Below are 25732 nucleotides of genomic sequence, written 5' to 3' on the forward strand. Positions count from 1 at the left end.
AAAAGTGAGACGTTGTTTTCCAAAGAAATATTCTGCCTTGTTGAGCACATCTTGCGGAAATGTCCCCGGGCTGCAGAATCCTTCCGGGTCCGCTGTCGTCATGGAGTCTGCGGGGCCGCGCTATATCCTTCAGGCTTTTCATCAGACAGCTGAACGGAGCAGAGCCTCACGCCATTATTCGTACACTTTCGGACTCGCTTATCCCCTCAGCCTTCTTCTCCCCCCCGTGGAAAGGGATGTGGTTCCCTCCCCCGATACAGGACGAGCAGGCACACAGCTCTGCGAATCGACGCTGGCGCTTCCTAATCTATACAGCTGCCGGCAGACGACGTGTGCTGGTGGTGGCGGAGCCTTGTTTTTCTCGCAGCCAAAAAGGCAAAACAGACACATGGTAGTGGAGCATCCGGATACTTTTCTATGCCTTCCTATTGCTGTGCCAGGCTGCCATCTCCACCGGTGGCTGACGGACGACGAACAGCTGTGTAGGAATTGGCTTAGGGCGAGCAACGCGGGCTAATTTTTTTCTGATTCCATTGCGCTACTGCTTATGGGTGCCAGCCTGCAGGGGCCAAGATAAAAAAAGATTCCATGAATCTAGATGTAATTGCGCTTAAAACGTTTGGGCGGTGCAAGCGAGACCGACGTGTCAGAGTCCGAAGCGGTGGAGTACAGTGAGTGATGATGATGCAACGGGCGCTTCATCGTTTGTGGTGCGAATAAGCATATATAGTTTGATGTGTCCGCCCGTTGAGCAATCAGGACCGATGAAGCATCAATAAAGCATTCTGACAAGTTCCCCAAGATTCATCCTCATCTTGGCCGCTCGGGTCCATTTCCAGCCCGACCATCTGCCCAGATTCATCCGCTGTCCGGAGCCGGCGCCGACAACAAGTACCGGCCGTTCCGAGTCCACGTCACGGCCTCTTTTGGTCCAATTTTTTTTTTCCCTACGAGGACAAAACTAAAAAACCAACAGAAGCCCTTTTTTTTTTTCTGTTACTCAAAAGTCGGGTAGCAAGACCAAAAGAATCTCTCGAAAGTAAAAAGAGGTCGACGAAAAACACACACCATGGATCAACGCCCCAAAAACCTCTTTGGGCCCGACACGCCCTGCAACCTCGACAACTGCCCCGTCGAATGGTCCATGTTTGGCTACCGCCCGTCGCTGGCGGCCAACGTCGTCTTTCTCGTCTTGTTTGCGCTCATCGGCGCCGTGCACACGTACTTTGGCGTGCGCTGGCGCAGCTGGGGCTTCATGACGGGCATGCTGCTGGGCTGCGTGGCCGAGATTCTGGGCTACGTGGGCCGCATCATGATGTGGCACGATCCCTTTTCCTACTACGGATTCATGATTCAAATCAGTAAGTCCCCTTGTTCTGCTTCTTGCTCGCCTGGCCACTGCGGCTGACACGCACGCGCAGTCTGCCTCACAATCGCCCCCGTCTTCTTCACCGCGTCCATCTACGTCACCCTCTCCAAGACGATCCGCTACTTTGCCGCCGACCTCTCGCGCGTCAAGCCGCAGCTGTTCTACTGGGTCTTCATCCCCTTTGACGTCGTGTGCCTGGTCCTGCAGGCCATTGGCGGCGCGCTCTCGACGACGCAGCACGACGGCCGCCGCACCGGCGTCAACATCTCCATGGCCGGCCTGATCCTGCAGGTCATTGTCATTGCGCTCTTCATGGTCGCCTTTTCCGACTACATGATCCGGCTGGCGCGATCCGGCCGCGCCCGCTCCGAGCTCAGGGCGTGGCGGAGCGTCGCCTTTTTCGGCGGCCTCGTGGCCGCGTGCGTCTTCATCCTGACGCGCTGCGTGTACCGCGTCGCGGAGCTGCAGGACGGCTACGCCGGCAAGCTCTTCCGCGAGGAGACGCCATTCATCGTGCTGGAGGGCGTCATGGTCGTGCTCGCGGGCATCGCGCTCATGTTTGGCAGCCCGGGCCTGGTGTTTGATAAGCCGGCGGTCAAGAACGGCGCTGCGATGCGCGGCAAGCACAGCCCCTCGGACAGCGAGGAGGGCATGTCGATGGGAGGATATCAAGGAGAGAGGTTTACGGGAAGCGCGGGACCTTCAGGCGCGGAACGTGTTTAAGAAGGAGCATAGTAAGGCGTTTATACCATGTTTCTAGACTTGCGTTTTTAGGGTTTTCCTTTGTTCAAGAGCAGCCATAGAGCATCTGTGTTTATTTAGAGCAACGATATCATCCATGTATTTGATCAAGTCTGTACCAAGATACTGCAGAGCATCTGTGCTTATTTTAGAGTAATGATATCATCCATGTGTTTGATCAAGTCTGTACCAAGGTACTGAAGAGCATCTGTGCTTATTTTAGAGTAATGGTATCATTCATGTATTTGATCAAGTTTGTATCAAGATACTGCTTCTGCGACACGAATCCTCTCATTTGTAAACTAAAGTACAGTATAATATTGAAGCTGAATGCCCGGAGTGTAGCCGCAGCCTGCGTCGCTGTGGTGTAAGCAAGTCTTCATGACTTCATGATACAGATCTGCTTCGACGCCCCATCCAAGACACAGCTCAATAACCAAATCACAAAGGCAGCACACACCTACTACCAACGCATGCCGATTCCCCATCACAGTCTACTCCGACTCGGCTTGTGCCGGCGTGACGCCCTACGGGTACGCATTCCCGGACTGGGGTATGGCGGCCCCACAGCAGCGGGGGACCTGCGCCGACCGACATGCAAATGCCGGTTCTCAGATTTTCCGTGACACATCTGCCCGATGCATTTTTCCCCGCGACAATACCTGTCCTCTTTCTTTCCCTCTTGTCCGTTCCCAACGTCTCTTTTCATCACCGGCGTCTCCTAGCTCATCGGTCTGCATGAACCGTCTGCGCATCGCTCCCCTCTCCTCCATCCGATTGCCGTCGTCGACGCTGCGCCGCACCACCTGCCACCACCACGACCCCCGACCGACTCCCCAGACTCTCATCGCCTTCTCCACCTCGGCCTGCACCATGGCTCCCTCCAAGGCCGCCCTCGACTTTGTCGACTTTGTCAACGCCTCGCCGACTCGTATGTAGCACACACACACACACACACACACACACATATCCAAACCCTGCCGACTTCGCAACACCCCGCACGTGCTCAGCCGCTGACCACCCGCCTCGCAGCTTACCACGCCGTCGCTGCCGCCGTCGAGATCCTCGAAAAGGCCGGCTTCCAGCAGATCCACGAGCGCGACCCCTGGGCCTCGTCCGTCCGCCCCGGCGGCAAGTACTACGTCACCCGCAACGGCTCCTCGATTGCCGCCTTTGCCGTCGGCCACAAGTGGCGCGCGGGTAACCCCGTCTCCGTCGTCGGCGCGCACACCGACTCGTGCTGCCTGCGCCTCAAGCCCGTGTCCAAGAAGTCGCAGGTCGGCTACGACCAGATCGCCGTGGAAAAGTACGGCGGCGGCATCTGGACCTCGTGGTTCGACCGCGACCTGAGCCTGGCCGGCCGCGTCCTTGTCCGCCACGCGGGCGGCTCCATCGTGCCCAGGCTCGTCAAGGTCGACCGGCCCCTCGTCCGCATCCCCACGCTCGCCATCCACCTGCACCGCCAGTCCAACTTTGACCCCAACACCGAGACCGAGCTGCTCCCCATCACCGCCCTCGCCGAGCAGCAGCTCAACAAGGCCCCCGCCAACGGCGGCCGCCGCGCCGAGGGCGACGGCGACGAGGACTTCCAGCCCCTCGCCGACATGGCCGACCGCCACCACCCCGCCGTCCTCGACGTCATTGCCCGCGAGGCCGGCGTCTCGGTCGACGCCATTGTCGACTTTGAGATGATGCTCTACGACACCCAGGACGCCTGCATCGGCGGCCTCAACGACGAGTTTGTCTTTGCGCCCCGCCTCGACAACCTCGAGATGACGTACTGCTCGATCGAGGGCCTCGTCGCCTCGGTCAGGGCCAAGGACGCGCTCGACGGCGACAACACCATCCGCATGGCCGTCTGCTTCGACCACGAGGAGATTGGCTCCAAGTCGGCCCAGGGCGCGCACTCCAACATGCTGCCCGCGGTCCTGCGCCGCCTCGCCGTCCTGCCCGGCAGCAGCAGCAGCAGCAGCAGCAGCCGTGATGCCCACTCGGACAAGAGCTACGAGCACGTGTCCGCCGCCGCCGCCGAGGGCGAGGAGTCGACGGCCTTTGAGCAGACGCTCGCGCGCTCGTTCCTCGTGTCGGCCGACATGGCGCACGCCGTGCACCCCAACTACGTGGGCAAGTACGAGGCCGCGCACCAGCCGGCCATGAACAAGGGCACCGTCATCAAGGTCAACGCCAGCCAAAAGTACGCCACCAACTCGCCGGGCATCGCGCTCCTGCAGGAGTGCGCCCGCGCCGCCGCCGTGCCCCTCCAGCTCTTCGTCGTCCGCAACGACTCGCTCTGCGGCAGCACCATCGGCCCCGGCCTCGCCGCCCTGCTGGGCGTGCGCACCATTGACGTCGGCAACGCGCAGCTCAGCATGCACAGCATCCGCGAGACGGGCGGCACCGCCGACATTCCCATTGCCATTAAGCTGTTTGAGGAGTTTTACTCATCGTACGGCGCCATGGAGCCCAAGATTCTGATTGACTAAGTGGTTGTTGCTGTTGCTGGTGTATGTGTGTTTTGGTCAGCGATGTTGGAGTTGGCAAGAGGGTACCTCTGAGCGTTGTTGATGGGAGGAACTTTAGAGCCTCTGTTAGACATGGGCACAGATGAAATGAATATCATGATGAAACCAGAACAACAACTGTACAAATGTTCCCAGACTGTAATGGTAAATGTCAAAATGTTAAGTCTTTCATTTCTATGACGTCTTTGCTTTCCCGCATAAGAAAAAACAACAACCCAGATTTGCCCCATTTGCGCCGAAACATAATATAATATAATTACAAAAAAAGAAGAAGGAAAGCTCAGTATCCAGTTGTCTCCATGTTTCAGAGAAAACACAGCAAGCTTCTTTCTTCTCTTTTTTTCTTTTCCTTGAAAAGAACCAGCCCTCCGTAACGCCACTGTGGGATTTTTCATATTCATCCCGAAAATCAAAATAGCAGCCCGAGTACGCGACGACAATACGCCGTCGTTGCTCTCTGAACCCCCCCCCCCCCCAAATGAGAACAAAAGCAACGGCCCCCCCCACAAGTCATCCCAAAAAATGCAATACGCCAGAGAGAACACAAACAGAGTAGAGCCATCAATCGCGTTCAAAAAAAACTCCGTGTTTGATCACCTCGATGCCATGTCCGCCATGGCAGCAGCAGCAGCAGGCGGCGGCGTCGCGGCCACCACCTCTACATCCTCATCCTGCTCCTGCGAGCTGTCCTGCGCGCTGCTGCCGCCACCTTGCGAGTTGTCCGGGGTGTGCTCGACCGTCGAGGCCGGCGGCGGCGGCAGGGGACGCGCCTGGAGATCGGCGAGCGGCACCGAGACCTGCCCCGTCCGCAGCTTGTAGCTCGCGAGCCCGAGTCGTAGTCGTAGAATCTCGATCTTCTGTTTCCCCCATCTGTTAGTCTCTTTGTGCTTTCTATGCACAATATCCGCCAAGAAAACGTACCTCGCGTGCCTGCTCTCGCGTCAGGACCACCCGCGGCGGCGGCGGACGCGCCGCCACCACCACCGGCACCATCACTCCAACATCGTCCGTGGCCGTCGTCACCCACGTGGCGTCCTCCTGGCCCTCGGCGTCAAAGACGGAGCTCGCGTCGGGGCTGTGCGTCCGCGAGCTCTGCGTGCTCGGGGGCGCTTCTTGGGCGTGCTCCAGCTTGTTCTTCTTGGGTACCTGCTGCTGCTGCTGCTGCTGCATGTCCTCTGCTGCCGTCTCTGCGTCCTGCAGAACCATGATGCCCGAGGAACGCTTCATCCCCACGGACGGGGCGCCGGGACTGCTTCCGCCGGGGGCCCGGGGGGGCGCCAGCACAGGAGCCGAGGACAGGAGCCCCGATGTTCGCCTGTTGGCCGCCGACAGCGGCTTGAGGGGGGACGATGATGTCGAGGCAAGATCCGCGTGCTTGCCCGTTGTGGGTGTCGAGGTGGTCATCGCGTTCGCGTCGAGAGCGGCCAGCGCGGCGCGTCTCTTTGTTGGTGAGGAACCGGGGTTCATTGTAGAAAGACGAGGAAAGAATCGTGCCAACAAGAAGGGTCCTGCGGTAACGCAAGGGGGAAAGATCGATAAGAGACGTGCAATGCAGGAAAGTGAAAAGAAGAGAGGTAAGGACGGTAGACGATGGGACTACCCAAAAGCCCGACACAACGTCAGCCCAAACGGTTCGCAAGTAAACGGTTCTGTGGTTGTCAATTGTAGACAGCACGTAGAAAAGGAGGACCGTGATATTCTCCCTCGTGTATCTGGTATAGCAACAAAATGCAGAACGCGAATGATTGTGGTAGTAAGTGGACGTGACGTGATGAGGTTGACGAGTCCCTACGTGTGAGTCGGAGTACCAGTCAGGTAGGTAGGTAGGTAAGGTAGGTAGGTAGCCCAGAGCCCGTTCACCCCACACTTTTTCTTTTGGCGTGTAGTTACCTCTGCCCGGCGCGCCTCCAAATAAAAAATAGCGTGTTTCTTGTTATCGACAATTTAACCTAGCCCAGCCACCCCCCCTACCCCAAATGCCCTGGGGAGGTTATTTAGTTTTATTTTCATTATTTTCCATTTCCAGCGAAGCAAGAGCGCCATAGAACAGCACAGATAAACCACACCAACCGCACCCCGTACCACCTACGCTAACAAGAAAAAACAAGCAGCAGGAAAACCCGCTGTGGAGCTTCCCGTCGCGTTCGTGTCTCTTCACGTCTCCAGGGACACCAGACACCACCACTGTCAAAGCTTGATTCGGATTAGCGCCCGCTCTGCTAGACTCAACGGGCGGGCGCGCGGCGGCCCAATTGCTGATCATCCGCATCCTACATCGAACCACACACACAGATAGATAGATAGATAGATGTCTGCTTATACCCCCATTCACATGTCTTCCTTTACATGTGTACGCGTACATTTTCCAAAGAATGAGAAAAAAAAAAGAAGAAAAAAAAGGGCAGAACACAGTTATTCATTACAAATCGACTAAATTTGTCAACTGCTTCTCGATATACAGCACCCCAATACAGCACCCCCAAGATGACCAAACATGTCGAATAGCAAAACGAACAAAAGACAACCATCACAAGCAATAGTATGCACACAGAATAAGAAACAAAACCATAAAGTACATTTCTAGCCTACTTGATTGCAGCGTCTTCATCATCAACTTGCCAAGCCCCTATTTTGTAACTCTATTCCCGCCATTGCCCCTCCTGCTTGACCTTACATGGCGTCGTAAAAAGAAGAAAAGAAACCGGGTATATATCCTGAATTCCGCAATCGAGAATTCAACATGAAAAAAAGAATAAAGGAAAAAAAAAAGCCACAGTCCAAATACAAAGTCCGCTTGTCGCTGCCTCCCATGTTTCCCCTTTTTTTGTATTAACCATCCTGCGCTGCCATCAAGTTGTGGCTTGGATCCCAAAACAAGTAATGATGAGACATTATGAAAGAAAAAAGAAAAGAAAAAAACACTTCGCTCCATGATAAACATCAACGCCTAAAATTTTGACCGCAAGTAGACGCTACAGGCAGTATTGCTCAAGACGACGTGTCAAAGTAGTACTTGCTCGTGTCAAACTGAAACGGCTTGTCAAAGTCGACATGTACTTCGTCCCAGTCCGGCGGCGGTCCCGCCAGAGGGTCCAAAAGAAGAGACGGATCCAGCGTCGTTCCCGACGAGTCCAGGCTCGTATTGTTCAGGTTCAGGAGCAGATCCGTGTCAATGCTCTGCCAGTTCATGTCAATGTCCAGCGCAGCGCCCTCGGAAATGTCGCTGTTGGGCTCGCTTGCCCCGCTGTCCTTGCTCGACTCGGGAGTGTCATTCGGTGTCGACGACCGGTATAGCTGCCGAAACTCATTCATCACTGTTGGCAGCCCGTTTTCGAATCCCAGATTGCTCAACAGCGCCTGCGCGTCCAGTGTCGACGACGCCCACGGGTCGGCCGCTACCGCCGTCGTCACTTCTGCCGCCGCCGTCTTTGCCATTCCCTTGTCGCCTCTACCACTGGCAGATTGTACTCGACTCTGCGCGCTACCAGATCTTTTCATCGCCACACCTTGTCCCTGCTTGGACCCTGAAGGCCCCATCGCTTGCGCCGCGTCCCCAGCCGGCTTCTTCATCGTGCCGTCCATTTCCAACCCCAGAGCCAACGCCAGATTTTCTTGCACAAACTTGACCGGGTCCTCCCTCGGCTTAACGTGCTCCTCCTCAACATGCTGCTTCAAAGCCTGCTCCGTAGAGAACCCGAAGCACGTCACGTCGCAGTCCGGCTCCCTGCACAGGAACACCGGCTTGGCTGCTGGCTCTGGTGCTCGCTTCATCTCGGGCGACGCCGTCTTGCTGACTCGCGGCGATGGCGTGCTGGCCGCCTGGCCAGGCTGCTGCGACACCTTTTGCTTCTTGCGCGGCGGAATCTGCAAGTTCATGTCCTTGGCCTTGCTCATGTAGCTGGGATTGCCGTGCGGCGAAGATGCATTTGCTGGGAAGCCGGGTGCCTGAGCCACCGTTGGTGCGGGAGGCGGCTGATTCGCCGACTTGCTTTTCTGCCGGCTGAGCGCCTGCGAATTCTTTTCCAGGTTGCTCGCGTTGAGCGGTGCCACCGCCGGCGAGGACTGGTCGTTGCTGCCCTGGGATGTTTGCTGAGCTACCTGGCCGGACTGCGTCTGACTGTTTTGTGCCCTCATGAATCCACCCTTCATGCTGGCAGCGGCGGCAAGATCCCGGACCATACTTTCTAGCATGGCTCTTGCTTGCTCCAAGTCCGAAGACCGCATGCTGAATGCGTCGCGCAGAATTGTCATGGCATCGCCATCCACAAACTGCTTGAGAAGACGCTGCCGGAATTTGAAGAACATGCTTGCGCGTCCTTCATCTGCCGTGATGGCGAACCACCTGCTGAGGCTGCGTCCGACCTTGCCCATGTCGATGACGATCCGCTTCAGCTTTGCACCTGTCTCCTCCAGCTCATGAGGGCTCATGGGAATGTCTACCATGGGCTCTTGCGCAAGCTGGCGCGCTGCTGCTTGGCCAATGGCTTTTAGTCGATTGATCGACTCAGCCGTTGGTTGCATGATACCGGCGGGTGCAGCGGGTGCAGCAGGTGGGCCATCTTTGCTAGCCATCTGAGCTCTGAGGAAAGCCTCGTACTTGGTCTTCTGCTCCGGCGTCATGTTGGCGATTTGCTGCGGTGATAGACGCTTGATGCCGGGGATGTTGGGGGCTCTAGCGCCACCCGAGTTGATTGCAGCGGCGGCGTTGCCGGTATCAGCACCATTGTCCCCGCCAGGAGCATCGTCACTGCTTGGCCGCTTGAGATTCTTGACCGGCTGTTGAGGTGTTGGCTGCTGCTTGGCGGCTGCAGCTTGAGACTGGGCAGTAGCACCGGCCATGAGGCCAGCCTGCTGCTGAGGCGGTTGAGGCTGCTGACGGCTTACTTCCTGCTGCTGGGGAGGTTGATTCTGCTGCTGCCCCATCTGTGCAGCGGCCGGTCCAGCCATAGGATTCTGAGGTCCGAGACCCTGGCTGGCCGCACTCTGCGCTCGCATGCGATTCGCTTGCTGGTTTTGCCACTGGTTGCGCTTCATTTGCATGATGATCATACGGAGCTGTTCGTCAGGCATGTTGATGGTGGTAGGCTTGCTGGCCCGCAGCTGTGCAATCTCCTGCGGTGTGACATGCATGAGGTGTGGAGGAAAGTTTGCCGTGTTATTGAAAGGCATATTGGCCATGTTCATGCCACCAGCAAGCATCTGACCCTGCTGCTGCTGCTGACGCTGCTGCTGCTGTTGCTGCTGGTGGCCCTGTTGCGGCTGTTGCTGGCCCTGTTGCTGCTGCGGAGCCATCTGAGGGGGTGGCTGGCTTTGCTGCATGGGCTGTTGATGACCTTGCTGCTGCTGCTGCTGCTGTTGCTGCTGTCGTTGTTGCTGCTGCTGCTGCTGGAGTTGTCGACGATTGGCCCACCAATGCTGAAATTGCTGTCTTTGCAAATGGACAAGGACTTGCTTGCTTGCTTGTGATGTGTTGGACTGGTTGACCCAAGCCTTAAGGTCGCGCCATTTCTTGGTTTCGAGAGGCATGCCGGGGAGCATTTGCTCACGAACCTGGGCCGGAATGTCCATGTTGTCCATGATGGCTTGCATTTGGGGATTGTTCAAGTTCATGGCCCCTGGTCCCTGTAGAGGACCGCCATTCGGACCAGGAGCGTTGGGCTGCTGCTGCTGTTGCTGCTGCTGCATGCCTCCTGGGAGACCTGCGCTAGCCGGATTCTGGTTCATTTGCTGCTGCAGTTGAGGTGCGCCCATTCGACCGGCGTTGGCGCGTTGCTGCTGCTGTATACTGTACTTGCGTACCATGTCCACTATCTTTTCGTCTGGCATCGCGCTGAACTGGTGTTGCTGCTCCGGGCTCATGCTAGAGGCCATGGCCACCACCATGGCCTGCATACCAGGATTTCCCTGGAACCTCTGGCTTAGCGGCAGGTTGTTGAAAGGCATGTTACCGTGCTGGCTGCCAGGGGTCCCCATGGGATTCGCGCCATTAGGTCCACGGTTGGCGGCCGGGTTCATGGCGGGACTTTGATTTTGGTCCATGCCGGCACCCTGCTGGCTGTGCATCTGCCTCATCTGAGCCGCTTGGGCCTGCTGCGAGGCCTGGTTCAACTTCATCTGCTGCTGCTGCTGCTGCTGCTGCTGTTGTTGCTGACCCGGCTGCTGACCTTGGCGGGGAGTCTGGTTCTGGCCCTGGCTACCGATGCCTTGGCTACCAGGTTGAGGTGTCGCGTTCCTTACGGCACTGCTAGCGGGCACGACCATCTGGCCGGCTTGTTGAGCCATGAGGCCGCTCATTTGCTGGTCCTTGATGCTCTCCATGCTGGGACCAAACTGAGAAAAGTCGTGAGGCGCGGGTTGGCCATTGGGCATCATGTTGTTGGCGCGTTGTTGGCTACTTTGCTGCTGCATCATGGCGGCCTGCTGAGGGTTCATGTTGGCAGCAGCTTGGGCTCTGCTGACTGCGGCTTGTTTCGTAAGGGTTTGGAAAGCTTGGTTTTGGAAGACAAGCATGGAAGGATCTCGGTTGTGTGCGTTGAAATCGTTGATTTGCGCTTGTGTCATCTTGCTGCGAACTTGGGCGCGGTACTGGTTCTTCTGTGCCTCTGTAGCCTGGTTAAACATTCTGACGGCAAGCTGGTTTACTTTTTCACGATCTGAAGGCGGCAGGCGGGCGAGATCGTTGGCAACGCCGGGTGGACGTTGGCCGGGGGCACCAGGTCCCATGCCGAGCTGCTGGGCTGGACCGGGCATACCGCGGCCTGCTTGGTTGGCCATGCCCATGCTAGCGGCCATCTGCTGCTGCTGCTGCTGCTGCTGTTGTTGCTGCTGCTGCAACTGGAGCATCTGTTGTTGATTAGGCATCTGCTGGCCTGGCATGCCTTGGTTCATGCCCGCGAAACCCTGCTGGGGGCCAAAGCCGCGACCCATCTGCTGCATGTTGAGCATAGCTTGTGCTTGTGCCTGTGCCTGGGCATGTGCCTGGGCGTTGGCATTGAGACCGTTTTGTAGGCTGCCGGCATTGGCTTGGCGCTTTTTGAACAAATTGACAATCTTGTCTCTGAAAAGGGTGGCGTAGTGTTCCTGTGACAGAGGTTAGCCTTGACGGTTGGGCGGAGGGATATGGAAGCGAGGGGACGTGATTTACTTTGGATTGGGAATTTGTGAATGTGGCGACTTCAAAATTAATGGACAATTCCAATGCCGATCCTGGATCGACGATGCTACCGAGGGTGATATTGGAAAATCTGTCGGGAGAGTTAGCTGTGGGGGTGGGGGAACGGGAGAAGTGCGAGGTCCAGTCATTCAAGGGTGTAGACTGGTAGGCGCCGGTGTAGGCGACGTACAATTCAAGAGCCTTGCCAACACGATCATTCATTGGCACTGTAGCATGCCAGCCCGAGTTTGGCACCTGAGTGTTGGAGAGTCGGGCCAGGATAGTTTGGCCATATTGATTGGCACTGGAGCGCCTGTGCTGCAGCAGCTGTAGCTGCTGTTGCTGGGACATCATGTGGCCAGCGCCAGCCATGTGCTGCATATTGGCGGCCATTGCCGCGGTGAATAGTTGGGGAAAAACTCAGCGCGCGAGGGGAGAGTCGACCCGACCCGAAACTGGAGTGATGGTAATGCAGAGCCAGTCGCCAAGACGCTGATTTGGGGGAGCGTGTTGGGCACGGCAAGAGGTAAGTGGTGAGTGCGCGAGATCAGTAGCCGACAGGCGTTGATGAGGTTTACAGCGAGTTTGGCGGAAGAAGACGACAGAGCTCAGAAGAGAATCTGCGGGCGACCCGTGGCTCAGTGTTTTGAATTTGGAGGCTAGGCGCCACAGTGGTACAGACGGAGTCGAGGCTAAGTGCAAGCGTGAGGCAGCATGTATGTTCGAGTGTTGCGATGTCGCGCGCGTTTGAGGCCAAGCAGGAGGAAGCGGCGAGGAACTCGAGGATCGGCGGGAAAGCGAGACGAGTTTCGGCCAACGAAGGCGTGAATGCGGTCTAAGGATGACCAAGAGACGCGGGTGCGCAGCGAGAGTACGTGGTATCGTGGTCGAGAGAGAGTTTGGTCGGGGCGAAATAGCCTGGGTAGGGCAAAAACAGGCGAGGGGACCACGTAAGAAAGCGACCGGAGGATGAGGCGCTGAAGTTGAGAGCGTGTGGCGCGAGGCGATGGCAAGCCGAGGATGAGAAAGACGCTTTAATCGATTGTATCGTCGTTGTAAAAGGGCGCGAGGTGATTTTTGGATCGCGGGCGGTGGAAGAGCGTCGTTGTTTGGGTAGTCTAGAAAGTGGCGGGCTGGGGGCCGATGGGCGAGAAAAAGGCGTAGCCGGATGGAATCGTAAGAGCGGGAAGACGTTAAAGGCAGGCCTAGCGAGGAGGGAAAGCCCAAGCGTTGTCGAAGAAAAGCGTTGAATAAACAAGACGAAACGAAAAAAAAAAAAAAAGCCGACGAGCACCTGAAAGAAGGAGAAATGCGACAAAGGCTTCGATTCGAGGTGAGGACGAGAGGAGGAGGGGTGAGGTGGTGATGTGAGGAAAGGAAGAGAAGGTGGTTTGCTGGGCGCAGGGCAAGGGAAGAGAGAGAGAGAGACAAGAAAGAGGTGTAGGCACGGTAGGCGGTGGTGGTACCAAGTGGTGGTGTGAGAGCGAGCAGGCGGCCCAGGCCAAGGTGGTAATAATGGGGAGAGCGAGAGGGAGGGTGTGACAGGCTGGGCTACGGCCTACCCTGCCTTGCCAACAGGTACCTGCCTACACACTATACACTGCACCACCAGGACTGTACCTACCGGCACACTGGGCTGGGCTGGGCTGGGCTGGGTAATATTGGCGACACGACGCCGCTGAACGCTGCCAGATGCCATGTGGGCCTGGGGGGCGTGTGCGTGTGCGCCCTGGAAACTCAAGAAATGGGCTGCTGGGGGGGTTTTTTTTTAGGGGACCTCGGTGCCCTTGGCAAGCGGTTGTTTAGGCGCCTGGACGCTGTATTTTTGGGCCAGGGGGGGTTTGGTTTACAGGGCATGACCACCGAGACACAAAGAGAAGCTTGGCGGCTTCTGCTGCTTGCTGCCGGGGAAAAGGGACGGGGGCACGGGGGGACTACTAACTAGGTAGGTAAGAAAGAAAAGAAACTGGCAGGAAAACAAAATAGAAAATAATAAACCCACGAGCTACGGCGGCCACTTGGGTCAGGCCCCAGGCGGGAAGCCAGCGATTAAGGTTCTGGGTGGAGACGGGCCTTGAAGAGGTGACTTGGGCCGGGCGCGTGATTGGGCAGGTCTGCAGGTGTGGTGGTGGTGGTGGTGGTGGGAGTGAGTGAGTGAGTGGTGGTGGTGGTGGTGTGCGGCACAGGCTGGATGCGGCATCAGCAGCAATGGCAAGGTACAGTCATTGGAAGATGAACTTTTCTGTATGCATATCGGGGAGTTGAGATGTGCATGCGCAAGATGCTCTTTGGTCATCTATCTATGTTGAATGGATAGGTAGAGCAAAGTTGTGATTGCGACAGCCGTCATCTACTAATAAATACGGCCTGCCTGTTTCTGGCACTAGATACGGGTAGTTTTGGGGCCTGACCCAGGCACTGCCAAATTGTGCGACCAGCTGCTGCTTCTGTCTTGCGGTCGGTGCTGCGTGCTGGCCCTGGCTCTCGTGGGTGGTGGGGCAGCTCCCCCCTCCTCTACCTATTCCCTTTTGCCTTTTGTCTCCATGACCTCTTTTTGCTCTCGTGGTGCCCACCACCTTTGCCTCAGGATGGCCTAGCTGCAAGCTCTATTCTGCTCTTTTCTTTAGTTTCCTGCTGCATACTCTTTGTAGGATTGTATTCTCTGCCTGCTGCGCTCACGCAAAGGATACTTTTTTTCCCCCAAGTGTTCTGGGGCGTCGTGCTTCATCTTTGCCACTAAACTGTTCCTGGCATCTTCTGACCTGGCCCTGCTGCCTTTACCGACGCTAGCAGCGGTTGATTGCTCCTAGCGTGCTGGGCTCTGGGGCTGGCATGGCTGGCAGGCTTGGGCGATGCGCTGCGGACGGGGCAATGCAGGGCCTGAGCTGTGCATCGCCAAATGTACAGCGCCTCTCTGCACAGCTCGCTTCAGGTACCATCACAACAGCCATTTTGACGAAAAAGATAGAGACTACTGCATTTGGCGGCCATTTGGATGAGCGTCTTGTATCCTCAGCCAACTTCGAGGGGGGGTTTGGTCTTCTTTTCCATTCATCCGTCTTTCCCCTCGTCACAGAATCTTGTCGTTGCGCATTGCCTGAAACATCTCTGACGCACATGCAAAATAGCATCATCATCCCGCCCACAAACACCCAGCGTGCATCCTGTTTATCCCCGGCCACAACCAGTACTCGACGCGGACCTTTCCTCCCTCCTGTTTACCTGTGAGCCGTGACCTGTCAAGAAACACGGTAGATATGGCCATGAACCGTTTTTGCCCATTTCTTCGCAATCACCGTCGTCTGCCGCCTCCCGCCTCCCGCCGTTTGCATGTTGTGCACCCTGCGTGCATTGCTGCTCTGCGCGATATGCTGCTGTGCGGATACTGCCAGCAACTTACTTACACCGCAGCAAGCTTTGCGGCCCCCCAGTCAATCCATCAACCCAGTCAATCAACCCATCAACCCTTCAACCCATCCTCCATTCACACACCCTGCCCATCCATCACGGCGCGTTAATGCCGAGCGCCTTCCCCTCTCATCTAGACGATCCTTCTTTTCCTTCTCTCTTCTCATCGTCTCTTTTCCACCGCGGATGCTTCTACACCACCACCCTCCCTTTTCCTCTACAGAATAATATCCGTGATACGATACGCATCGTCATCAAACTCATCTCTCCCCTCCCTTTGGCGCGCAAGGCTTACGAGGCCACCCAGGCCAGGTGCCAGGCTTGATCCATTTGGTGTGCCAGCGAACCGGGGGGTTGTGCTCATGATCCTCCTACATGGTCCCCGTGGCCCTGGATAGTGGTGGGGTGCGGCCACCTCGTCTCCCAAGAGAAGATACAGATGCACATTGGACACATTGGATTGGCACGCACGCACACACTCGCTCTCCTTGCACTCGACTCGCCGACGAAACGAGACGAAAAGAGGCCCATGCCCGTCCGGCTGCCGCCAGCCAGATCGGCCGCCTCAACGGACGGATACTCCGTTGTCATTTTTACCCATGACCATCCATCCGTCCCGTCCATGTCCAGAAAAGTTGGGTCGCGACATCAGCTCTCATCACTCTGTCTGTGCCTCGCATTCTCCCTTTCAAACTCTTGTTTTCTGCTGGTAATTTCCATCCTCACCGACGGGTGGGCGTTCAATATTAAACCACATGTTCGACCTTCTTTTTCTGCACCCTGTCCATGCCTGTCCCCAACCTGGCGCAACCACCCTGGTCCATAATGGGCGCTGCTGGCCTGCACATGCCTGTCTTCCCCTGCCTGGCGCCTCCTCGTCCTGCGCTGGCCGCACATACCATTCGCCGCGGGCCAACCCGACTTTTTCTTCTCCCTCTCCTGCGTCTATTTACCACAGGCTTTCTTTTTCATGTAGTAATAGTAACTCTGCCGATTGCAAGGCTTCCCGTGGCAGCCTCTGCCCAACGGTGATGCACCACATGCCGCCGATTGCCCTTCCCCCTCGTTGGTCCAATCAGCCTTGCCCAAGAATCCGTGATATGGGCCCATGGTTTCTGCGCCAGAGACAAACAGGCGACAGGGTCGAATTGGGGGTTGCTGGCTGGCATGGGCCTTGGTCCGTGGAGCTAAAATAGTTCCTTGGTGGCGCCTCTCTTCTTCTGGGTGATAAAACGACCATCGTCCAACACGACGTCCAAGCATGCCTCGAGCAATCTTCGAACAAAGGGCGCATTGCATGCTTCAACGCCTGCGAAAATCTTCGAAGCCGTCAAAAGAACACGATGCGTCCTCCTCAGCGCAGTGCGACTCATGGCTACGTCCATCATGCGCCATCCGTCCGCATCATGTATGCCATGCATGTAAGCGCAGCAACTGAATAATGACAAGTCGCGCTCTTCTTCGAAGTTCCCCCAACTGAGACGCACTGTATCCAACAGCCCTGAATCTACCAGTAGGCGTTCCTAGGCTAGCAGCAGTGCTACCACGATTCAGACCATTTGCGCACCGACAGAAACCACCACGGCCGCCGTATTAGGTTCTGCTGTAAGACAAGTCATGACCGCTGAACGCCATCGTGCTTACAGCCTCTAGGATAAGCGATCTCTCACCCCTCTCCAATGATATCGCTCTTTCGCTCAATGGTTCTATCTCTTGTTCATCAGAAATACCAGCAACGTCGGCGCAGCCCGTCCTGAACGCCCAGAGAAGGACGCAGAAGCAAACCAAACCAGGCCTCCAACTCAGCCGATGAGGGGGGCAGCCGCCACTCCCCCATTCTTCATCTCAGCAGCTGGGGCTTTTCTGCAGTTCTGGTGGGATGAGAGGGCAGGGATACCGCTGGTCGCCCACCCCCCTCGACGCACTCTGAAACTGGCGGGCAGACGAAAAGCACAAGCCGCCAGCTTCATTTCTTTTGGGCTCTTTGCTAATGCATCAATCAACCGCTTTCATCTCGCAAACTAAAAATAAATAAAAAGAAGTTGCACCCTCATTCCATCCCCTTTATCCACTACACCATTGCCTTCAACGATAACCTGATCTAGCTGAACGATTGCTCAAGAACATCACACCACAACGTCATGTTATGGCAACTTTTTGCTTAAGATGTGACCTTTTTCTCTCCTCCCCCCCCCCCCCCCCCCTTCCCCCAAAAGTTACTGGGTAGAAAAATCTCAGCTGGGTGCGTCCCCCCGTCTGTCGATATCGGGTTTAGCGCCCTGCCCACGCCACGTTGGACAGGGCCATTGAGCGATTACGGCTTGCAATAGCCTCGCCCTCCCCTGCAAGCCACAAAAATCTGCCCCCCATTTTCGCCTCCTTCTCAGAGAAAAGACCAAGATGAGAACTCGTATCATGATTATTCTCCCTGGGAAAGCGCGCCGGGGGAGGCCAAAGCAAATCCAGGGTCGCGCGTTGAGTTGCAAAGGCCGCCAAAAGAGAGAGAAGGGTTTGCTTCTTTTTGCTCTTGGCTTTTCTCGTATACATGGCGGCACCACGCGCTGGTGACACAAAGCGGACAGGAGGCGGTTCAGGGCGTCGTGTTTGCGCTGGTGACTGTCGGGCATGTCGCAAAGCATCGGTGCATTTTTCTTGTACACCTGTCATCCTTTTGACAGTCCGACTCGGCTCCCGAGCAGCATTCAAGACTCTGGTGCGCATGCCGCCGCTTGTGTATTGAAAAGGTGTAAGAAAGGCCTTTCTTTAAAAGCCTGGTTGCTCGTAGTCGCAGCCTTGACCCAGCCGAAAGAAGCCAGGGCCCATTTCGACGCGGGGAGAGATTGGCTGTTGGCGCTGGCGCATGATAACACAAGTCAACAGAAAATTGCCTCATCGTCGAGGTTTAATCAGCCGAGCACAAGTCACGCTGGAAAGATTACTGCTATCCAGATCTTTCATGCACATTGCTACGCCTGCGGACGACCCTGACGGTGCGTAACTGCAATGCAACGCCTATAGTAGAGTTGATAGTAACAACATCTATGCTTTGATCAACAGTCGATTCGCCACTTTTGCTGCATATGATGCCACTGATGTGCTTATGTCCCTACGATTCTATTGACAGATGACCCCATCTCGAACCGAGACTCGTCAGTATTGACAGCCGACTGATTCCTCCCGAAATTTCGCAGGATTAGAAGGTATTTCAAGGTCTAACAACTTGGTTAGCTAAGATGATCTAGGGCGAGAATATGAGACCATGAGCTATGTTACTGCGTTTTGTTTTATGGAGGCGTTCTTCAGTTCTAGGAACTACAGTGGTAGATGGACGTGAATGCCATATCCTGGGTTGCATGTGACGTGGAATCACAATTTTCACAATGTGATTTAGGACTATTAATCGCAGCCGATAATTCTTTTGGGCCTGGGACTTGCACGGTCCTGACACGAACTTATGTCTATAATATTTAAAACTTTGAAAAGTATATAATTTTCGTCAATGTTCCCTGGCGCATGGCCTCGTCGCGTGCTTAGCCACCCTGTGTTAGTCGACTTGGTCGACACATCATCTTCATCTCCTTGAGTGTCAGCCACGGAAAACGGAAGCAAGCCAAATTTTCATACATGGTTCAATTGATGCAAATGCTATTACAATAACTGTGCGCGCTAGACAAAGGAGACGTCTACCCCGAATGCGGGTAACCAAGAACATGATTAGAGAAACAATAAAAACTGGCAACAGAAAACATTGAAAGCATTTATTTGAGGAGGAAGTGGAACAGAGCGTCCTTGTATCCTCCGAGGACGGTAAAGACGCCGAAAGCGGAAGCGCCCTTGACGGCACCGACGAGGGCAGCCGTTCCCAGAGCAATGATGCCGAGACGAATGGCCAGGCAGGTCAGGACAGCTTCGATAGTGCCGTTGCGGAACTCGAGGACCTCGCTGCGCTCGTTGATGTGCGGGAAGGGCACATCGGGCACCGGCACGTCGAGGAACTTGCAGAGCGGCTCCCACCCCTGCTCGAGGCGAAAGTCGAGGAGGTTGTCGGCCGGGACAGTGGCGCGCATCTTGGCGTAGTGCTCGGCGTGCAGCGCGCGGAGGCGCTTCTTGGCCTGGCCGCCGGTGCGGGCGCCCATCCAGCCCGTGTAGACGTCGCTGATGCCGATGACGAAGCCGAGGCCGACCCAGGTGGCGAGCTGGAAGCAAAGCAGGTCCCAGATGCCGTAGAGCCACGAGTCGGTGAAGACGCTGTAGCTCTGCGCCCACTTGGCGTAGTCGCGCTCGACGAGGATCACCTTGGCCTCGGGGTACGCGCAGTAAATCTCCTTGCCAAAGTAGGCGGCCACGTCGGTGACGGCGCGGTACGGCCCGATGAGCCGGTCCCAGTCGCCGCGCGACCACGGCAGCAGCGGGTCGTACGGCGACAGGTAAAAGGCCCGGAAGAGGCGGTGCTCGCGCAGGTAGGGGAAGTGGCACCACGCGGCCCGGCCCCAGGCGTACAGCTGCGGCCAGTCGTTGAGCTTCATGACGTGGTGGACGGGCGTGATGCCCAGCATCTCGAGCGCCTTGCTCAGCGACGCCGTGCCGCTCCGCGGGAGGCCAGCGCAGAGGATGCCGTGGCCCGAGGCAAAGTTTTTAGGCGGGCCGGACGTAGCAACAGCCGTCTTTTCCATGTTGAGGTAGAGGAGGAGAGAAGAGGGTTGAAGAGTGGAAGGGAGGGACGAGATCGACCTTGAGGAGGGGTGACAACTGCGTCGAGGCAAGTACAAGTCGTAAATGTAGGTTTTTCGTTACAACGGACGCTAAACCGAACCTGCGGCGCTGCTCTTGCTAGGGTACAATGATTTGATCAACAGACACTTGAGACGAGAGCAGGGCGATACACTTTATATCCTGTCACCTCGGCTCCTCAGCTCAGGCGCTCTGATCAGATTCGCTCGCTGCAACACTCTCCAGATTACCTTTTTGGGAAGCCATTCTCAGCAACCATTTTGCTTATTATATCTTTTCGACGCTAGAAGCAAGCTTCATATCAGGTTGTTTCCACAATGGTCCCAAAAACCTCTCCACAACCCCGGCTCGGCCTGATCATGGCCTGTCGCTGGGCACCGTCACGCGAAGCCCGTCCCCCCGACAGCCCTGACATACGGGTCGTCGACTCAAAACCTTGAAACTTTTTTTTTGTTTTCCCGCTTGCCCACATATATCCACAGCCCGTCAGCCGCGAGGGCCCTTGGTGGCGGGATCAAGACATCTCTCCTCGTAGCGTGCGGGACAATGGTACTCCGGCTACCTAGATGCAGGAAGGAGCGCGCTATGATCTTACGTTCGTCTGCACTGGCATCATGCGGTGCGGCTGCGCGGTGTGTGCGGGTAATTGTACCACGCAGGGAAACTGCGTGCGGGCTGGCTGAACTAGCCTCAACAGCTGTTCAGCCACAACCCTTCAATCCCGTCTTTACTTTATCTACTATTTTATTTTGTTTTGGGGAAAGAAGGCATCTTGCCTCAATTTCAATTATACGACCAGTTCATCGCTGTTGCCGAACCTCGGTCCTTTTTTTAGACATGACTATATGCTTTCTGTAAGCAGACGCTTGGTGAATCCACACGACTGATCATCAGCACCTGTGAAACAGTCCTTTAAGCTTAATGGTGGGTGGCTTCAGCAGCGTCAGAAAGCAGCGGATGGAACGTGAAAGGGGAATAAAGTCTTCTCTGGTACTTCCGCCCCCTGATCATGCAGCGCACCGATACGTGGAGCAGGATGCTAAAAGTGTCAGTGATGTCAGTCAGCTGAGTAATAAACGGCTTTACGATGGAGCCGTCAGGGACAGACGACAGCACAGGGGCTGCGATGGCCTCGGAATCGTTCGAATTGCAAAGAAAATGAATCTAGAGAAATTGATTGGTTTTTAGGTGTTTTATCCCTACCTGATAAACTTCACGGCTCGTGTTGTTTGTACTCTGCACGTTGTGGTGTCATATGCTCAGAGTATGGTGGGCTGTTGCACGAGAGCAATGCACTTGTCGCTTACAACGACCAAGCCCGTAAAAGGCAAACAGAGCGAGGAACAAGCCATGGAAAACAGCAGATAACGGCTTCTGGCTTCTGGTTTCTCTCACAGCGCCCTCCTCTTCAGGAAGGCCCCTGCAGCTGAACCTGACGGAACCCTCGTGGTGTAAGCCGATCCGCCGCCAAAAGAGACCCGTGCTGAAGTAAGCGCAAGCCCAATGATGAAGCAAGCGATGGTGCGCCGCAAATTGGATGTTTTGGCCACAATCAATGCGGGGGTGATTTTCTCGAATCAAGCCAACCAATGCTCTCGTTTAACCCGCTTGGCATGGAAGAAACTTGGAGGCTACCAAGTAGTCCCAAATCCAACTAATCACCGTTCAAGATGATTCAGGCCCAATCTCACCGATTTGCATGACTGTTTACGATGCAGCAGCGCTAGATGGCCTTGTTTAATCTTACGCTCTCCCGATCCATAGTATCCCAGAGAAAGAAATTCTCAACTCCGGCCGGACGAATTCTGGGGAAGTGTACATGCGCCAGCTGACAGTGAGGCTTGCAGCTTTCGCGCTGCCGATTCGGCCAGCCATTCTTCTTCACCTCGGCCGCTGACATGGGGGCGGCGACACTCCGAAGGGCCTGTATTGAACGAGTTCCACTATCTTGACGCTGACCTTGACTCAAGCCGGCGCAATAGCATCTTGTTGATATTCCCCAAAATGGCCGTCGGCTCATATGACGTCGGGAAAAACGAAAATGAGGATCCTTGTCGTGAGAAAATGTAAGAGCGCCGTGTCTTGGCACTGACAGTGCAGCGACTACCCGGGGCTGTGGACCCGGGGGGTTATGGTGTTGCGGCTCCGAAACGGCCAGCATACACTGCGAGAGCCGTGCATGATCTATTGAAATATTTCAGTGTCCCTAAAACGTAAATGCGATATCGCAGTTCACAATTTGCATGCAATCCTCGCTAGGGTTCTTCTGGCACTTGGAAATCGAGCTCGACTCAATCGCAAGGCATCATGAGAACCTTGTGCGTACGTTGCCTGCCAAAGCTGTTCTTGGTGATTAGTTTTCGGCTCCGAGCATGGGACATTAGCTAATCTCGATTGCACTTTCTTGCCGTGGTGGTTTATTACCGGTTTTCTACGCGGCTCTACTTCTGCTTGGAAGCGGCCTTGCCAATAACGGACAAAACCGCCGACGGCGAGTTGATGGCAATGACATCAGGAATTTGGTACTTTAAACGAGAAAAATATCTAAGTTCTCTTGAAATATAGAACAATAGTCCCCCAAAGAAGAAGAAGAAAACAAAAACCTCGTCGTGAGACGCACACATGCCTCCTGCCGTTGTGTTGCACCAACCTTCTGAGAGCACCTAGTTCGCCTGAACACACCAAATCGTGCTCGCCAACACGACTGAATGGTGCAGTTAACTAAACCGCGTATTTCTAGCTGTAGTCGCTGCCTTTGCCCCCATACCTCGGATGCCCCCGGCCCTTGTGCTCCATCGTGACAAGCCCATGACCAGACTTGGACTCTACCACCTCCATGTCCATGTGCTTCTGGTAGAATGGTACTGATTTCTCCCAACTGCTGGTAAATAACATGCTCCTGCGCAGATACGGCATCTCCTCGATGACCCCCTGGACGCACTGGACCAGCCAGCTGCCCAGACCCTTGCCTTGCATGGCCGGATCGACCCAGACATCGGTCAGGTAGAGAAACGTGGTGTAGTCGGTGACGCATCGCGCGAGGCCGAGGAATTCTTCGCTTTCGTCGCCAAGGCTATTACGAAAGAGGCCAAAACAGAGCGAATTTTCCAACGCGGATTTCATGTATTCCAGCGGCATAGCATTGGCCCAGTAGAACTCTGTCGAATTGTAGACGTCAATGAGCCGTGTCAGGGGAATGAGCGACGAGTCGGTCGTGACAAAATAATCGTCGCGGCGCCATTGGCGGTTTTGCAAGCCAGCACGTACAGAAGTCATTTTTCTAATATATGAAAAAAAAGAGATTTTGGGAAAGTGTTATTGATCGTAGTTGTTGAATTAAGCATTCGTAGTACACCTGGATTTGAACCGGCTCTGAGCCGAAATGACTCATGTGCTGTCACTACTCCCTGTATCGGCCGCGGCATTGCTCCGTCTTACAAGATCAACTTTCAAATTGGAAACATTTAACAATGGATTTTTTATTTTATTTTTTGCTGTTTTTGTCTGAAAATCTCAAAACATGAACTGGTTTGAATGTCGCGACTGTGCTACTTGGAAATCGGCGCCAGTCAGAACTAGCACCTTAGCATTATGGGAAACGCGATTTGGACTACGGACCGTTGATATTAGTCCGGCGCTTTTTTTTAAACGTTGAAACAAAATCTCTGCTCTGAAAAAAAAAAGTAAATAGAGAAGCACAAAATTGAGATAGTGTACTGTGGCGTGCATCTTGGCATTGCTGCCTAGTTCTTGTCTAACTTACGACTCATATTTTTTTTTAATTGCTCCTGTTTGTGTGCATAATGCTAACTCTTCGACTGATCTCGTACTTCTCAATTACACTTCTCTTTATGACCCTCAAACTCTGCTTTGCCGTCTACTTGAGAAGTACAATAACATAATCATGGCTTTATATGCGGACAGTCTTGCTTCGCTGCCATACTCAGAAGTCCTGAACCAGTGTCTACGAATTGGCAGCATCATCTCGACTGCATCTTCATATGCCGCGCAACGTAGCTCTTCTCGACCGAGCAAGTCCCGAGATATGAGGGAAATCGGATGCGGACTCCAAGGCGCAGCCTTTGAGCAGCCAGGACAACCGCATGTTCTTAAGAAGGAACATCCGGGCAATTCCGCTCTGCCAACAAACATTCGGCACGAACATCTCATGCATGAGCTCGTTGCAGCAGCCTTTGATCAATTCAGCACCGTTTCCGGCTGCGACACCCAAGTACCACGGCTCTTCCGTTTTATTGAGCGGGCAGACCTGGCAGAACGAGAACTTGCTAGGTTCCCCGAAGGATACCGTACACGTGAGAATACCATGGAAATGGAAAGAATTTTGCCTATGCCAAAGGTCGTGCGAAGTTCGCTCGTCGGCCTTGCCCACGGTTCGCAGGACATCTTGGATAAAATACCGAATAAACACTGTCTTCTTCGGACCTATCTCGGCCGTAGCCCACCAAAGAATGAGACCAACTCTCTGCGAAACTATCCCTTGGATCTGGAAACGATGGAGTCTCTGGGTCTCGACGTTGATCACGTTGCCGACTCGATGGGCGCGGCCTTTGCAATCATGCATTGGGGCGCAGGCATCAACGGCGATGATGTCGAGTTTGTACTGGGAACAAAACTTTTGTCTCAAATCGAGGATTTCATCCAGGAGCGAAAAGTCTTATTTTATCTGCTCGATTTCGGGCAGTGCGATTTCGTGGATTTGACAGATGAGGAGCCAGCCACAGTCTATCAGGCATTCAAGGGCGCCATGGTCACGGGAGACAACCAGTTGTTCGTCCCAAACCTTGTGCAGCGCCCAGATCTGTACAAGTCGTTTAGAGAGGGGTATATCAGGGCTGGAAAAATTGTCTTGCAGCAACGGAAGCTCGGTCATGTCTTTGATGTGGAGACTTTTCTGGCACAATATGAAGAGTACGCACAAGATTTCTTATAGCCAAGACATTAGAGCATAATTACCAGGAGCCTTAAATGAACCATGTTGTGAGACGCAGCATCCTTACTTAGGCCAAGCAAATATGTCTCAGATAACTTACCGTAGTGTTCCAAGTCTCCCATCTCACACTACGGCGTAGTCGTCTACACCGGTAAAGCCCAGGTCAATCGCGTAGCGTTCCAGCTAGACCAGAGCCTAAATCTCGATTTCCTCCACACCTGAGTCGGGACTTGGGGGAGCTGAAATCTTGAATCACGTGGAGTAAGCACGACAAGCACCGGTTTCGCGCTGCCTGCCGCCCCAGCTTGGACGCTCGGTGCCGGGGCGGGAGGACGTGAGTACCAGTATGCGCTGCCCGCACCCCCTGCAACTGTAGCCACGCAGAAAGCCGGCTGTTCCTTTTATTACCAGTTCATTTTATATTGCTGAGTCCCGGGATCACGGTTAGTGGCTCAGAAACTCCGCATAACGCTGTCCGGCAGGCCTGTCTGCTGCACATCACCGCATCAGCCCACCGAAGCCAAGCGCCACTGACTAGCAGGCACCCAATCTTACTGGTACGACTCCTCATAATTGCCCCGGGTCTGCCCCGCCGTAGCAGCCTTACCAAGTTGCGCCGCCGTGGTCACCAGCTGGGCAAGCGTCAAAACTTCCTCTCTTCTACATGTGGTGCGCCGTGACACGTTCGGGTCCGTCGTCAACTTCGAATCATTGCCGACCGCGTGACCCTCCCCAATGCGCAGCTTCGCACGGCTCCAGCAACTTGGCTGCGGCTTTGCCCTCGACGTCTCTGCTATTGGACCCTCTCCCCGCATTCGTACCCGCGCCCCGTGCTGCGCCAAAGATCGCGTGTTAGT

At 55.1% G+C, this 25732-nt stretch overlaps 7 protein-coding genes across 7 annotated transcripts; 3 read left to right on the forward strand and 4 right to left on the reverse strand.

The window, feature by feature from the left end:
- Window positions 1-1069: 1069 nt before the first annotated feature.
- Window positions 1070-2092, forward strand: LMH87_007165 (uncharacterized protein; the record flags this gene model as incomplete). The annotated part of the gene is made up of 2 exons (XM_056192208.1): window positions 1070-1361; window positions 1422-2092. The coding sequence occupies 2 exons, from the start codon at window positions 1070-1072 to the stop codon at window positions 2090-2092; spliced, it is 963 nt and encodes a 320-aa protein (XP_056060450.1).
- A 756-nt stretch (window positions 2093-2848) lies between these two features.
- On the forward strand, window positions 2849-4593 carry LMH87_007166 (uncharacterized protein; the record flags this gene model as incomplete). Its single annotated transcript, XM_056192209.1, has 2 exons — window positions 2849-3041; window positions 3143-4593. The coding sequence occupies 2 exons, from the start codon at window positions 2849-2851 to the stop codon at window positions 4591-4593; spliced, it is 1644 nt and encodes a 547-aa protein (XP_056060451.1).
- Window positions 4594-5225: 632 nt separating this feature from the next.
- Window positions 5226-6099, reverse strand: LMH87_007167 (uncharacterized protein; the record flags this gene model as incomplete). Its single annotated transcript, XM_056192210.1, has 2 exons — window positions 5226-5489; window positions 5554-6099. 2 exons carry the CDS (start codon window positions 6097-6099, stop codon window positions 5226-5228), a joined length of 810 nt encoding a protein of 269 aa, XP_056060452.1.
- Window positions 6100-7620: 1521 nt separating this feature from the next.
- Window positions 7621-12178, reverse strand: LMH87_007168 (uncharacterized protein; the record flags this gene model as incomplete). The annotated part of the gene is made up of 3 exons (XM_056192211.1): window positions 7621-11712; window positions 11777-11876; window positions 11976-12178. The coding sequence occupies 3 exons, from the start codon at window positions 12176-12178 to the stop codon at window positions 7621-7623; spliced, it is 4395 nt and encodes a 1464-aa protein (XP_056060453.1).
- Window positions 12179-18951: 6773 nt separating this feature from the next.
- LMH87_007169 (uncharacterized protein) lies at window positions 18952-19866 on the reverse strand (the record flags this gene model as incomplete). Its single annotated transcript, XM_056192212.1, has 1 exon — window positions 18952-19866. One exon carries the CDS (start codon window positions 19864-19866, stop codon window positions 18952-18954), a length of 915 nt encoding a protein of 304 aa, XP_056060454.1.
- A 2794-nt stretch (window positions 19867-22660) lies between these two features.
- On the reverse strand, window positions 22661-23200 carry LMH87_007170 (uncharacterized protein; the record flags this gene model as incomplete). Its single annotated transcript, XM_056192213.1, has 1 exon — window positions 22661-23200. The coding sequence occupies one exon, from the start codon at window positions 23198-23200 to the stop codon at window positions 22661-22663; it is 540 nt and encodes a 179-aa protein (XP_056060455.1).
- Window positions 23201-23828: 628 nt separating this feature from the next.
- Window positions 23829-24875, forward strand: LMH87_007171 (uncharacterized protein; the record flags this gene model as incomplete). Its single annotated transcript, XM_056192215.1, has 1 exon — window positions 23829-24875. One exon carries the CDS (start codon window positions 23829-23831, stop codon window positions 24873-24875), a length of 1047 nt encoding a protein of 348 aa, XP_056060456.1.
- Between the last annotated feature and the right edge of the window lie 857 nt (window positions 24876-25732).

The sequence above is a fragment of the Akanthomyces muscarius genome, chromosome 1 (genome assembly GCF_028009165.1).
Source record: "Akanthomyces muscarius strain Ve6 chromosome 1, whole genome shotgun sequence".
In the NCBI taxonomy this organism is placed as follows: domain Eukaryota; kingdom Fungi; phylum Ascomycota; class Sordariomycetes; order Hypocreales; family Cordycipitaceae; genus Akanthomyces; species Akanthomyces muscarius.